At 42.0% G+C, this 13,041-nt stretch overlaps 1 protein-coding gene across 16 annotated transcripts in view; it reads right to left on the minus strand.

Moving 5' to 3' along the window:
* Positions 1-13,041, minus strand: part of DST (dystonin) — a 513,682-nt gene that overhangs the window by 200,130 nt on the left and 300,511 nt on the right. For all 16 annotated transcript variants that reach the window (XM_070456721.1, XM_070456720.1, XM_070456704.1 and 13 more), the window contains 3 exons: positions 4,432-4,544; positions 4,230-4,336; positions 661-780 (listed from right to left, as the gene is read on the minus strand). In XM_070456721.1, the coding sequence (XP_070312822.1) occupies positions 661-780; positions 4,230-4,336; positions 4,432-4,544 (340 nt within the window). The remainder of the gene's footprint in view (positions 1-660; positions 781-4,229; positions 4,337-4,431; positions 4,545-13,041) is intronic.

The raw sequence follows: 13,041 nt of genomic DNA on the forward strand, positions 1-13,041 counted from the left end.
TTGAAACAAAGTATACTACTTTGCTATGACACATCCCAAGGTACAAAAAGAGTCAACTTATTTTCAATGTTTATACACCTACCCCATCTTTTAATACCTCTGTGATGTCGATGACAAAGAGATGGACGCAGTTTCTTAGGTAGCAGCACCTGTTCTATTAAACCAGGAACTCATTTACCCCTGGAGTCGGGTATGTCCTTTCGAATTCGTGGTGAAATACTGAATCTACATCTTGTACCACAGAAGCCTCTGAGGCAGTTTTTAACGGGATGTGACCATAGGCACACGCCCGGCCACCCTTGTATTGCACAAGCTTCCCACACAGCTCCTACCCCGGCCACCTGCTAGCTCCAGGTGTCTCCCAGGTTCCAAAAATAACACCGCAATGTCACTTCCAGAGACCCTCCCATATTAACTCTCAACAATGCAAAGTGAAGGGACTATAAATTTAAGATGCTGTTGCTCTGATGTTTTAACTATTAGTGTCGACTTCCGTTTCCTCTCTATAATAGAAGATGAATAAATAAATAATTTGCCTGCTGATTGGTACCTTGCCAAGGGTAATTTTTCTTCAGTTTCTGAAATGATAGACCCATTTCAGCATTTTTTTTAAGTTTAGTAATAAACTTAACCCTACTTAACTTCTGTAGGGACACAGACCTTGAGTTCTACAGGATTATTAGGAAACGTTCTCTCCGACATAGTGGCCACGTGGTGTCTGATCCACTGGACGAGGTAGTTGACCATATTCTGGTATTCAATCCACTTGACTTCAACATCCTGCAAGGAGAAGATGGCAGAAAAGGTCTGTATCTGCAGATGGCAACATTCATGTCTAACACAGTCTGGTCAGAGATCACTGTGTGGATCTGCGGGTCTTTAAGCCTGACAGAGAGGACCAGTTCAAGGTTTTCTTCATTCCCTCCCAGTCTCAATTCTGTCCACTTAAACAGCTCTAAAAACATGCTATCAACATTTGACCAGTAAGACTCGCCTAAGGAATGCCAACTCTGATCCAAGGATCCAGGCTGATTGAAATACCATGTTAAGAAGGCTTCTGAGGCTGCATTGAAATGTAGCAGAAAAAAAACGCCATGACCAATTTGGAGTGTTTCCCAGGAAGTCAAGAAAGGGAGTAATGGCCTGCAAAAGCCAGGTGAGCTACCTTCCCTGCCAGCCCTTCTAAGTCTACCTTATATCTGAAACTCAGCGAACTACGTAATACATAGGAAACTTGACAGGAATGAAACCTACAGGAAACGAACATGGTGGGAATGATTCAATATTCCTTAAGCAAACTTTTGTTTTTAAATGAAGGAGACTGGAAGCTGTCAACTGTTTTCTCCAATTAAGCATTTGAGATGTTCAAAGCACTGTGCTATAAGCACTGTAATAAAAATATAATACTTTAAGAGATGATCCCTTCTATCAAAGCGTTTTCTGTCTAGACGAGGAGGCAAGAGAGAGTCATAATATGAACAGTTATGCAAAATGAAAAGCAGTACTGAAGAAGTGTTGAAATAACAAAAGCGGGTAGTTTATGCGAGGCATCAAGATAAAAAGTCAGGTGAGCACAGATGTGCCTAGAAACACAGTGAGCAGGAGCTGTGAGTGGGCGGCGGGAGGGACAGACAGACGACGCATGGGACGGGGGCACGGATTCTGAGACTGGAACGCCCCAGCTACCACCACCAGCTCACGTGGGGACTGATGCTGGGAAGAGCTGACACATGCAGAGCCGTGGAGGTCAGAACACCCAGACCGGGCTGAGCCTTGCAAGCTACATGACACCGTGGGAGGTTTCCAAGCCAACGTGCCGACAGTGTGCAGAGATGATGGTAGCAGAAAATCAGGGGAGCCGGCAAGGCCACAAGCAAGCTCACAGCCTCAGCCCGGTGAAGCGGTGGAGTGAGGAGCTGCGTGCAGGCTGTGGGGAGGAGCGCAGAACGGCCACAGGCACGTTCTCGGGCAGCTCCAGCCTGAGTCACAGCGGACGGCGGAGCGGAGGGTGAGCTCGGCAGCAAGCTGCTCGGGGACCAGCCTTCAGGACAGAGCACAGAGGAGAGAACAGGAGCAAGCCTAAACCAGAGCACCCGGAGGCGACACAAGAGACCGAAGGGAGAGCTCCCGAATCTTCAAGGTGAGAAAGAACAAAGGCGGCAGCGGAGGGGCCAGGGCGAGGGGGTCCCCCACGAGCACAGCACATGTGGGGCGGGGGTTCTGTCCTCAAGAGCAGCACAGTGCTCGTCAGCAGGGCCAGCACAACACGCACGGCGAATACACTGCAGGCTTCCGTGAGCACGGGACTAAACCAAGAACCCAGAGCAACGTGTCAGAGATCCTGCCCTGCTACAGAGAAGCCCTGTTAGTCTGGCAAAATCCAGTCACCCTCCTCTGGGCCTCACCTTCAAATCAGAACACAACACAGCGACCTTACTTCCTTGGATCGCATAAGTCTATAAACTTGAAAGTGATTTCGGAAGTGAGACCGTCTCTACAGAGAGAAGGATAGCAAACTGGGTGGCTGTCAAACAGCAGCACATTAAAAAAGAAAAAAAATCTCTAAATTGAGTGTTTCTAGCTTTTGTTTATAAAATGACATGCAACTCTGAATAGCCTACTTTACGAAATGAAATGTTTCTGAGTTATACTTGAATGGTGGAATGGTACCATTAAAATACATATAGTACCAATTTACTGAGTAGCCTATTAACTCAAATCCATTAAAAAATATTTGACATTTAAAAACTGTAAACCCACACAACTTGACAACACAAAAACAACTGAATTGAAAAGTAGGCAGAAGATCTAAATAAACGTTTCTCCAAAGAGACCATACACATGGTCAACAGGCACATGAAAAGATGCTCAACATCACTAATTATCAGAGAAATGCAAATCAAAACCATAATGAGGTTATCAATTCACATTGATCAGAATAGACATCACTAAAAAGTCAACAATAAATGCTGGAGAGGGTGCAGAGAGAAGGGAACCCTTTTAGACTGTTGGTGGGGATGTTACAGCCACCATGGAGAACAGTATGGAGGCTCTTCAGAAAACTAAAAATATAATTACCATATGATCCCGCAATCCTACTCTGGGCATATACCCAGACAGGACTCTAATTCAAAAAGGCACATGCACGTCTGTTCACAGCTGCACTATTCACAATGGCCCCGACATGGAAACAACCTAAATGCTGATGAGCAGGTGAGCAGCTAAAGAAAATGTGGTGCATATATACAAAGGAATACTACTTGGCCATTAAAAAGAATGAAATAATGCCATTTACAGCAACATGGATGGACCTGAGACTGTCACACTGAGGGAAGCAAGTCAGACAGAGAAGGAGAAATATCGCATGGCATCCCGTATATGTGGAGTCTAAAAAGAAATGATACAAAGGAACGTACTTACAAAACAAAGAAACTCACGGACTTAGAGGATGAACTTAGGATTGCTGGTGGGGGAGGATGGGGAAAGGGATAATTAAGGAGTCTGGGATGGACAGGTACATACTGCTGTATTTAAAATGGATAACCAACAAGGACCTACTATATAGCACATGGAACTCTGCTCAATGTTATGTGGCAGCCTGGATGGGAGGGGAGTCTGGGGAAGAATGGATACATGTATATATATATGGCTGAATCCTGCTGCTGTTCATGTGAGACTAAAGACAAAGTAAAAAGGTTTTTAAAAAAAGAAGATATGGTACACATATACAATGGAATATTACTTGACCATATAAAATAATGAAATAATGCCATGTGTAGCAACATGAATAGACCTAGAGGATATCATACTAAGTGAAGTAAGACCGAGAAAGACAAATACCATACAATATGAATGGTATCATAATCTAAAATATGACACAAATGAACTTATCTATGAAACAAACAGAATCACGGACACAGAGAACAGATCAACGGGTGCCAAGGAGTAGAAGCTTGGGGGAGGCTGGGAGGAGGAGGCTGGGATGAGCAGAACTATATTCAATACCCTATGATAAACCATAATGAAAAAGAATATTAAAAAAAAGAATGTAAATGTATGGATAACTGAATCACTTTGTTATACAGCATAAATTAATAGAACATTGTAAATCTGCTACACTTCAATTTCTTTTAAGTCATATTAACAAAAAATATGACTGCAAAAAGCACTCTCAGAGAATTCAGTCAATTCTGAGTTATCAACTTCAGAATGGAAAAATCAATACTCACATTTGCCCCGATGCCTTCGCCACCTTCAGGGACTTTGGGAAATGCGTCATAGAGAGATGATACATAAGTTATTACTGACTTTTCATCAGGTGAGGAGACATCAACATCTAAAAGCAGCAACATGAATTATTTCAAAATGCTGATCAATTCTTTTAGATCAGACTTTCCAGCCCGTCAGCATCTGGTCAAGACAATCACTCACCTTCAGGATCCAGAAGTCTTATAACACCAATTTTTTCTGCTACATAGAAAGCGTGCTCTAAATTTGCAAGGTTGCTTTGAACAGCAACAGTATTCATGTCTATCAGGTCCGGCCTAGGAAAAACATACGCTGTATTAATGGTGTTTCTCACTTGCCAATTCAATATGAAATTTACATGTGTACTTATTGACATAACAACTCCTGCAAATCTTAATACTAAGTGTGTGTTGAAATACAGAGTTTTTCATCCAATCTTTAACACTGCTCCCGTGAACTAAGAGTGCCTCCTATTGTATTAGTAAACAAAGGATGCTGCAGTCACCCAGCCATCACATTATAGCTCCCCGGACCATGAGCCCTGAGGGAACTCAGGGTGTAAATACATCCAACCACCAGCCCAAAACCATCAAACCATCAAACTCGTCTCAGTGTGAGAAAGCACAGGATCCTGGCCCCGGGCAGCTGAGGCACAGATCAAAGAACGGAGCTCCAGGAGCTCAGAGGCCCACACCTTCCCATACACAGAAAAGCACTCGATTCATTAACTTAAGAGATCTTGTTTTCTCTAATTAATTAATCAGGTAGTCTCTGTCGCAAAGCCCCCATACATCCTGGCCTCCCCTGGCCTCTTCAGAGCCGTCCCTCAGAGCTGTCTGAGAGGCTGTGTCCTAGGATTAATGCCTCAATTTTGTTCACCAAATGTAACTCTCACCTTTTAGATTGTTCAGTTTTTCAGTCAACACTCACTTCTCTCAGAAACTTTTGTGAGCCAAAAGCAAATGTAGAAAAATGTAACAACTTTCATGTATAAAACCTGAGCAAAATCCACAAATTGCCCCTGATCAGAACATGTATGAGTATCTGTTGTATTCAATCTATTTAAGCTGCACTAACCTCCACAGTATCCTTCTAATCCAACTGGCAACTTCTCAGTGTTCCTCCCAAAGAGATCAGGCCCAGGGTGCCGCCACGCAGAACACCCTCTCCGGTCGCAGCGCCCTGCACAGGTCTCCCCACCCTGGGAGCAGACACGCAGCCCCACCTCCTCCGGGGCACTCACTTACCTTCCCCGCCCTCATGTCCCCCTTTGTTCCGTGAACTCCAGGGTGCTGAGGTGCCGGGTCGTGTCCAACTCTTTGCAACCCTATGGACTGTAGCCCGCCAGGCTCCCCCATCCATGGGATTCTCCAGGCAAGAATACTGGAGTGGGTTGCCATGCCCTCCTCCAAGGGATCTTCCCGACCCATGCATTGAACCCACATCTCCTGCACAGCAGGTGGATTCTGAGACGCCATCTGAGACGCCGGCAAGTCCTACTCCTGAGCCTGTGCCAATTAATCTGGCACCTGGAAGGATCATATACTTCTGTGCCCTCCAAATTTACTGTTCAAAGTACAGGTGCATCTCTTTTCTCCCAACCAGCCAATTCCAAGATACAAAGAGCCACGTGGTTTTAACAGACTTTTGTATTTTATCCTTCTATTGAGATAAACAGTGGCATATATATTGTAGACACTCAATATATATCTACAGATAAGGTAAGTAGATCGGTTATTACACGGAATCATAAAAGACTAAAATAAGCACCAGCTTATATCTTCACAAACATACATCTCACACACACACACATGATGCTATAAACCACAGAGATTACTTAAAGCTGGCTCTATTGACAAAGGATTTTATAAGACTTCCCAAATACTCCTTGAATACTAAGTGTAAAACACTGTAGCTAAAAACTTAAGGCCAGAAGGCAGTCAGGAAACTTTCCTCTCAAAATCATTTAAAGAATGTAGAAACGAATCTGGAAACTGTAAAGTAAAGCCATCAGAAAGAGCAGCACCAACCCCCGAATCTCTAAGACCCGTTTCTCAGCTTCTAAGGAAAGGCTCTCATTCCAACCTCCAAGGGCATCCTCTCTCCCTCAAAATAACCCTCTGGGGTCTGCAGAAGGGGCTTTCAGAGGTAGGATGGGAGGCTGAGATGTAGTTATTCTGAACACAGTGAGAAAACAGCTTACAGGAGGGAAACATACCACTAATTTCAGGGAGGGAGACAGCAATCAGGATTCTTTATCTATTAAGAAAGCAGACCTCCAAAGAAATCTACTCACTGCTTCACTGCACTTTCAAAGTGTTCATAACCTTGAAATGTGCCTACCTATGTATTTCCTGGGAACTATTTGGAAATTCTTTAATGCTTTTCACATTGCCACCAATATGATCACTAGAAAGGTATCTCACATTGATTATACAAACAATGAATCAACTGACAACAATACAGGTAAACGACATCACCTCTAAAAAAATAACACTTTTTATTCACAAACATGTTGTTTGAAGAGTCTGCTAACTTCAAGATTACTAAACAGGTGTGCATAACAGTGTAGACAAAAACAAATCTCTGAAGTTCAAAAAATGCTTTGCATCCACAAACTTCAGACATTTTGAAGAAATAAAAGCCAGTGTTTCTGAGTTTGCCAAGTCTCCCAACAAGAAAGGGCATGTTGTCAAGCAAAGCCTGCCATTAGCAGAGAGAGTAAACAGTGAGTAATCCGGGAGAATGAATCCAGCCTTTGAAGAGCCCAGCTCTCCACTGGAGAACAAAGCACTCCTTCAGAATGACATAGTTGTTTGAGCACAAAAGCGGCTGTGTGATACATCAACCTGGGATAAGCTGCCTCTGTTTTCCTGGTATTTAACCCTTTCGTGAAACAAAAGCTGCAGTGGATTTCCTCTGTTAAAAGACTCCAAGGAACAAACCTTAATGAAGCAAGAAGTGTTCTAAAACCACTCTGGAGAAGGCGCAGCCTGAGCGTTGTCGGAATTCGATCTTCCCTGGGGTCCCCTCTGCAGCTTTGCATTCTGCTTTTCCCATTTGTCTAGAGCTTCCAGAAGCTGCATATGCTGCGAACTACCTTCCTTTTCATCACAGCTTCACTGGGATCATACAACCCTTAAAAACTTAGCTAGTTCCCACATACGCAAGATTTTTGTTTTCATTCTAAAGGCTTCATTTCACTGTAACATCCTCTTTTATGGAATTTTTATAGGAAATTTTATTCTCATCTTAGGTTTCACTAAGCAAATACTATATTATACTGTAAGCAACTATGTTCCTGTCATAGCTTACATCATTGAGTATTAACTAGTCTAATTTCCCTGTTTTCTGAAAACCATTCAAAATTATATGATGTAATTCTCTACAGCCTAAAATAATATATACCAGTTTTTTAATGGGAAAAAAGCCATCTAAGTTTTACTTGTATTATTATTCTATGATGATGTCTTCTTTTCTGAATGACTCCATCATCATGGACAGCAACTTTTTAAAGCACACCTTTACATCCCACTTTTTCTCCCATTAAATTAAGAGAAAGCACTTACAAAGAAATAAAAAATGGGAGGTGATCACATACATTTTTCACATTAGACGTATAAAACCAAGAGAGGCCATATGACGAAGTTGAAAGTCAGGCCGAAGCCACTTCTATGCACGCTTAATGCCTTTGTCTCAAAAACACAGGACAAAAAGGTATCAAGCAAAATGGCTATTGTTATAATACAAAATAATCTGGGATAAAAGTAGTGCTCATCTTTCATACAACACCCAAATTAAAAGTATTCTTCCCGGACAAAACAGATATATGTACACCCAGAGGCATACATGGGCTTGCCTGGAGGCTCAGATGGTAAAGAATCTGTTGGCAATGCAGGAGACTCAGCGATAATTCCTGGGTCAAGAAGATGTCCTGTAGAAGGGAATGGCTACCCACTCCAGTATTCTTGCCTAGAGAATTCCATGGACAGGGAGCTTGATGGGGTGTATTCCATGGGGTCGCAAAGAGCCAGACAAGACTAAATGATTACCTTATAGGCATATGTACAAATATATGTATGGCACTTATATAGAGGCATATATATATATATATATATATATATACACATACATATATAGATTTCAACATTCACATTGATAGCCAAACTAGTGGAACATTAAAATTATATAAGAGATTTTTTAGTATAGATGCCCCAAAATAACTCTGCAGTCCCCAAGTACTTTATTAATATATTCTTTCACATAAGAATTAGATGGAACTCTACAAGAAAACTGAGACCTAAGTGTCATAAATGGCTGAAGATTAGGCTTTCGAGTTTTATCATGTCAAACACCAACAAGCCCAACCAAGAGAAGCATGAAGCAAAGTCAGACGCCTGGGAGGAGAGTCCTCAGAAACTGTCATGGGGAACCCCAGAGGGGCACAGACACGGGTCAACTAAGAGAAGAACACGTTTGTACAGACACAAGGTGACCAAATCCTGAACCAAAAATGAAAGGATGCTGAAAGGACGCATCTAAAAACCATCAACAGTCAAAGTCCAAATCAGCACTTTTTTCAAATTATAGAAAAAAATAATTTAAAACTCATGGAGTTTCTTACAACCTAAATATCTATCAGCAGATGAATGGATAAGAAAGTTGTGGTATATATATATACACCATAGAAGACTACTCAACCATCAGAAGGAACAAAATAATGCCAGTTGCAGCAATTGGATGGACCTAGAGATTATTATATTCAGTGAAGTCAGCCAGAAAGACAAGGACCACATGATATTACTTATACGTGGAATCTACAATATGACACAAATGAATCTATCTATGAAACAGAAACAATCCCAAAGGAAGGCAATGCCAAGGAACGCTCACACCCCCATACAACTGTGCTCAATTCACATGCCACAAAGGTAAAGCTCAAAAGGCTTCAAGCCAGCCTTCAACACTACATGAACCAAGAACAGTATGTGAACCGAGAACCTCCAAATGTACAAGCTTGAGGCCACCCAAGATGGACATGTCTTGGTGGAAACTTCTGACAAAATGTGGTCCACTGGAGAAGGGAATGGCAAACCACTTCAGTATTTTTGCCTTGAGAACCCCATGAACAGTATGAAAAGGCAAAAAGATAGGACACTGAAAGATAAACTCCCCAGGTCGGTACTCCCAATATGCTACGGGAGATCAGTGGAGAAATAACTCCAGAAAGAATGAAGGGATGGAGCCAAAGCAAAAACAATGCCCAGTTGTAGATGTGACTGGTAATGGAAGCAATGCTACTAAATAGCAATATAGCATAGGAACCTGGAATATTAGGTCCGTGAACCAAGGCAAACTGGAAGTGGTTAAACAGGAGATGGCAAGAGTGAATGTCGACATTCTAGGAATCAGCAAACTAAAATGGACTGGACTGGGTGAATTTAACTCAGATGACCATTGTATCTAGTACTGTGGAAAAGAATCCCTTAGAAGCAATGGAGTAGCCATCATAGTCAACAAAAGAGTCCAAAATGCAGTACTTGGATGCAATCTCAAAAATGACAGAATGATCTCTGTTCGTTTCCAAGGCAAATCATTCAGTATCATGGTAATGCAAGACTATGCCCCAACCAGTAATGCTGAAGAAGCTGAAATCGAACAGTTCTATGAAGACCTTTTAGAACTAACACCCAAAAAAGACGTCTTTTTCATTACAGGGAACTGGAATGCAAAAGTAGGAAGTCAAGAAACACCTAGAGTAACAGGCAAATTTGACCTTGGAGTAAAGAATGAAGCAGGACAAATGCTAATACAGTTTTGCCAAGAGAACACACTGGTCATAGCAAACACCCTCTTCCAACAACACAAGAGAAGACTCTACACATGGAAATCACCAGATGGCTAACACCGAAATCAGATTGATTATATTCTTTCCAACCAAAGATGGAGAAGTCAGCAAAAACAAGACCGGGAGCTGACTGTGGCTCACATCATGAACTCCTTATTGCCAAATTCAGACTTAAATTGAAGAATGTAGGGGAAACCACTAGACCATTCAGGTATGACCTAAATCAAATCCCTTACAATTATACAGTGGAAGTGAGAAATACATTTAAGGAACCAGATCTGATAGAGTGCCTGATGAACTATGGATGGAAGTTTGTGACATTGTACAGGAGACAGGGATCAAGAATATCCCCAAGAAAAAGAAATGCAAAAAAGCAAAATGGTGTCTGAGGAGGTCTTACAAACAGCTGTGAAAAGAAGAGAAGCGAAAAGCAAAGGAGAAAAGGAAAGTTATACCCATTTGAATGCAGAGTTCCAAAGAATAGCCAGGAGAGATAAGAAAGCCTTTCTCAGTGGTCAATGCAAAGAAATAGAGGAAAACAAGAGAATGGGAAAGACTAGAGACCTCTTCAAGAGAATGAGAGGTACCAAGGGAACATTTCATGCAAAGATGGGCTCAATAAAGGACAGAAATGGCATGGACCTAAAAGAAGCAGAAGATATTAAGCAGAGGTAGCAAGGATACACAGAACTATACAAAAAATATCTTCAGGACCCAGATAACAACAATGGGGTGATCAGTCACCTAGAGCCAGACATCCTGGAATGCAAAGTCAAGTGGGCCTTAGGAAGCATCACCATGAACAAAGCTAGTGGAGGTGATGGAATTCTAGTTGAGCTATCTCCAATCCTAAAAGATGAAGCTGTGGAAGTGTTGCATTCAATATGCCAGCAAGTTTGGAAAACTCAGCAGTGGCCACAGGACTGGAAAAGGTCAGTTTTCATTCCAATCCCAAAGAAAGGCAATGCCAAAGAATGCTCAAACTGCTGCACAATTGCACTCATCTCACATGATAGCAAAATAATGCTCAAAATTCTCCAAGCCAGGCTTCAGCAATATGTAAACAGTGAAGTTCCAGATGTTCAAGCTGGTTTTAGAAAAGGCAGAGGAACCAGAGATCAAATTGTCAACAACTAACGGACCATTGAAAAAGCAAGAGAGTTCCAGAAAAACATCTATTTCTGCTTTATTGACTCTGCCAAAGCCTTTGACTGTGTGGATTACAATAAACTGTGCAAAGTTCTGAAAGAGACAGAAATACCAGACCACCTGACCTGTCTCTTGAGAAACCTATATGCAGGTCTGGAAGCAACAGTTAGAACTGGACACGGAACAACAGACTGGTTCCAAATAGGGAAAGGAGTATGTCAAGGCTGTATATTGTCACCCTGCTTATTTAACTTATATACAGAGTACATCATGAGAAACGCTGGGCTGGAAGAAGCACAAGCTGGAATCAAGATTGCCGGGAGAAATATCAATAACCTCAGATATGCAGATGACACCACCCTTATGGCAAAAAGTGAAGAGGAACTAAAAAGCCTCTTGATGAAAGTGAAAGAGAGTAAAAAAGTTGGCTTAAAGCTCAACATTCAGAAAACTAAGATCATGGCATCTGGTCCCATCACTACATGGCAAATAGATGGGGAAACAGTAGCTGACTTTATTTGGGGGGGCTCCAAAAATCAGTGCAGATGGTGATTGCAGCCATGAAATTAAAAGACACTTATTCCTTGGAAGGAAAGTTATGACCAACCTAGACTGGATATTAAAAAGCACAGACATTACTTTGCCAACAAAGGTCCATCTAGTCAAGGCTATGGTTTTTCCAGTGGTCATGTATGGATGTGAGAGTTGGACTATAAAGAAAGCTGAGCATCGAAGAATTGATGCTTTTGAACTGTGGTGTTGGAGAAGACTTTTGAGAGTCCCTTGGACTGCAAGGAGATCCAGCCAGTCCATCCTAAAGGAGATCAGTCCTGAGTGATGTTCAAGCTGAAGCTCCAATACTTTGGCCACCTGATGCGAAGAGCTGACTCATTTGAAAAGACCCTGATGCTGGGAAAGATTGAGGGCAGGAGGAGAAGGGAACGACAGAGGATGAGATGGTTGGATGGCATCACTGACTCAATGGACATGGGTTTGGATGGACTCCGGGAGTTGGTGATGGACAGGGAGGCCTGGTATGTTGTGGTTCATGGGGTCGCAAAGAGTGGGACACGACTGAGCGACTGAACCAAACTGAACTGAATGATTCATGATGTTGAGCATCTTTTCCTGTGCTTACAGGCCATCTATGCATCTTCTCTGGATAGCATCTAACCAAGTCCTTTGCCAATTTTAAAACTGAGTTGTTTGGTTTTTCGTTGTTAAATTGTAGGACTGTATATATTTTAGATATTGAATCACTTTCAGATGTATGATTTACAAATATATTCTCCCATTCTGCAGGCTGCTTTTTCACACTGTTGATACTGTTTTCTGATCCACAGAAGCTTTTGTTTTCATGTAGTCCAGTTCTTGTATTTTTTCTTAGTTACCCATGCTTTTGGTAACATATGCAAGAAATCACTGCCTAACCCAATGTCATGAAGTTTTTCTCTTATGATGCCTTCTAAGTTGTAGAGTTTTAGCTTTTACTTTTTAAGCGTTTTATTTTATATTGGAGTATACCTGATTAACAATGCTGTGGTAGTTCCAGGCGCACAGCAAAATAATTCAGTTATTCATATGCGTGCTTTCTTTCTTTATGTATCTTTTCCATTATGGTTTATCATAGGGTACTAAATACAGTTCCCTGCGTCAACAGTAGGGCCTTGCCGCCTACCCATCCTGCAGGTGACAGTTTACCTTTGCTGACTCCAAACTCCCAGTCCTTCCCTCTGCCACCTCCTCCCCTCTGACAACCAACACTCTGTTCTCTATCTCCACGATTCATAACAGAT

The sequence above is a fragment of the Odocoileus virginianus genome, chromosome 27 (genome assembly GCF_023699985.2).
Source record: "Odocoileus virginianus isolate 20LAN1187 ecotype Illinois chromosome 27, Ovbor_1.2, whole genome shotgun sequence".
In the NCBI taxonomy this organism is placed as follows: domain Eukaryota; kingdom Metazoa; phylum Chordata; class Mammalia; order Artiodactyla; family Cervidae; genus Odocoileus; species Odocoileus virginianus.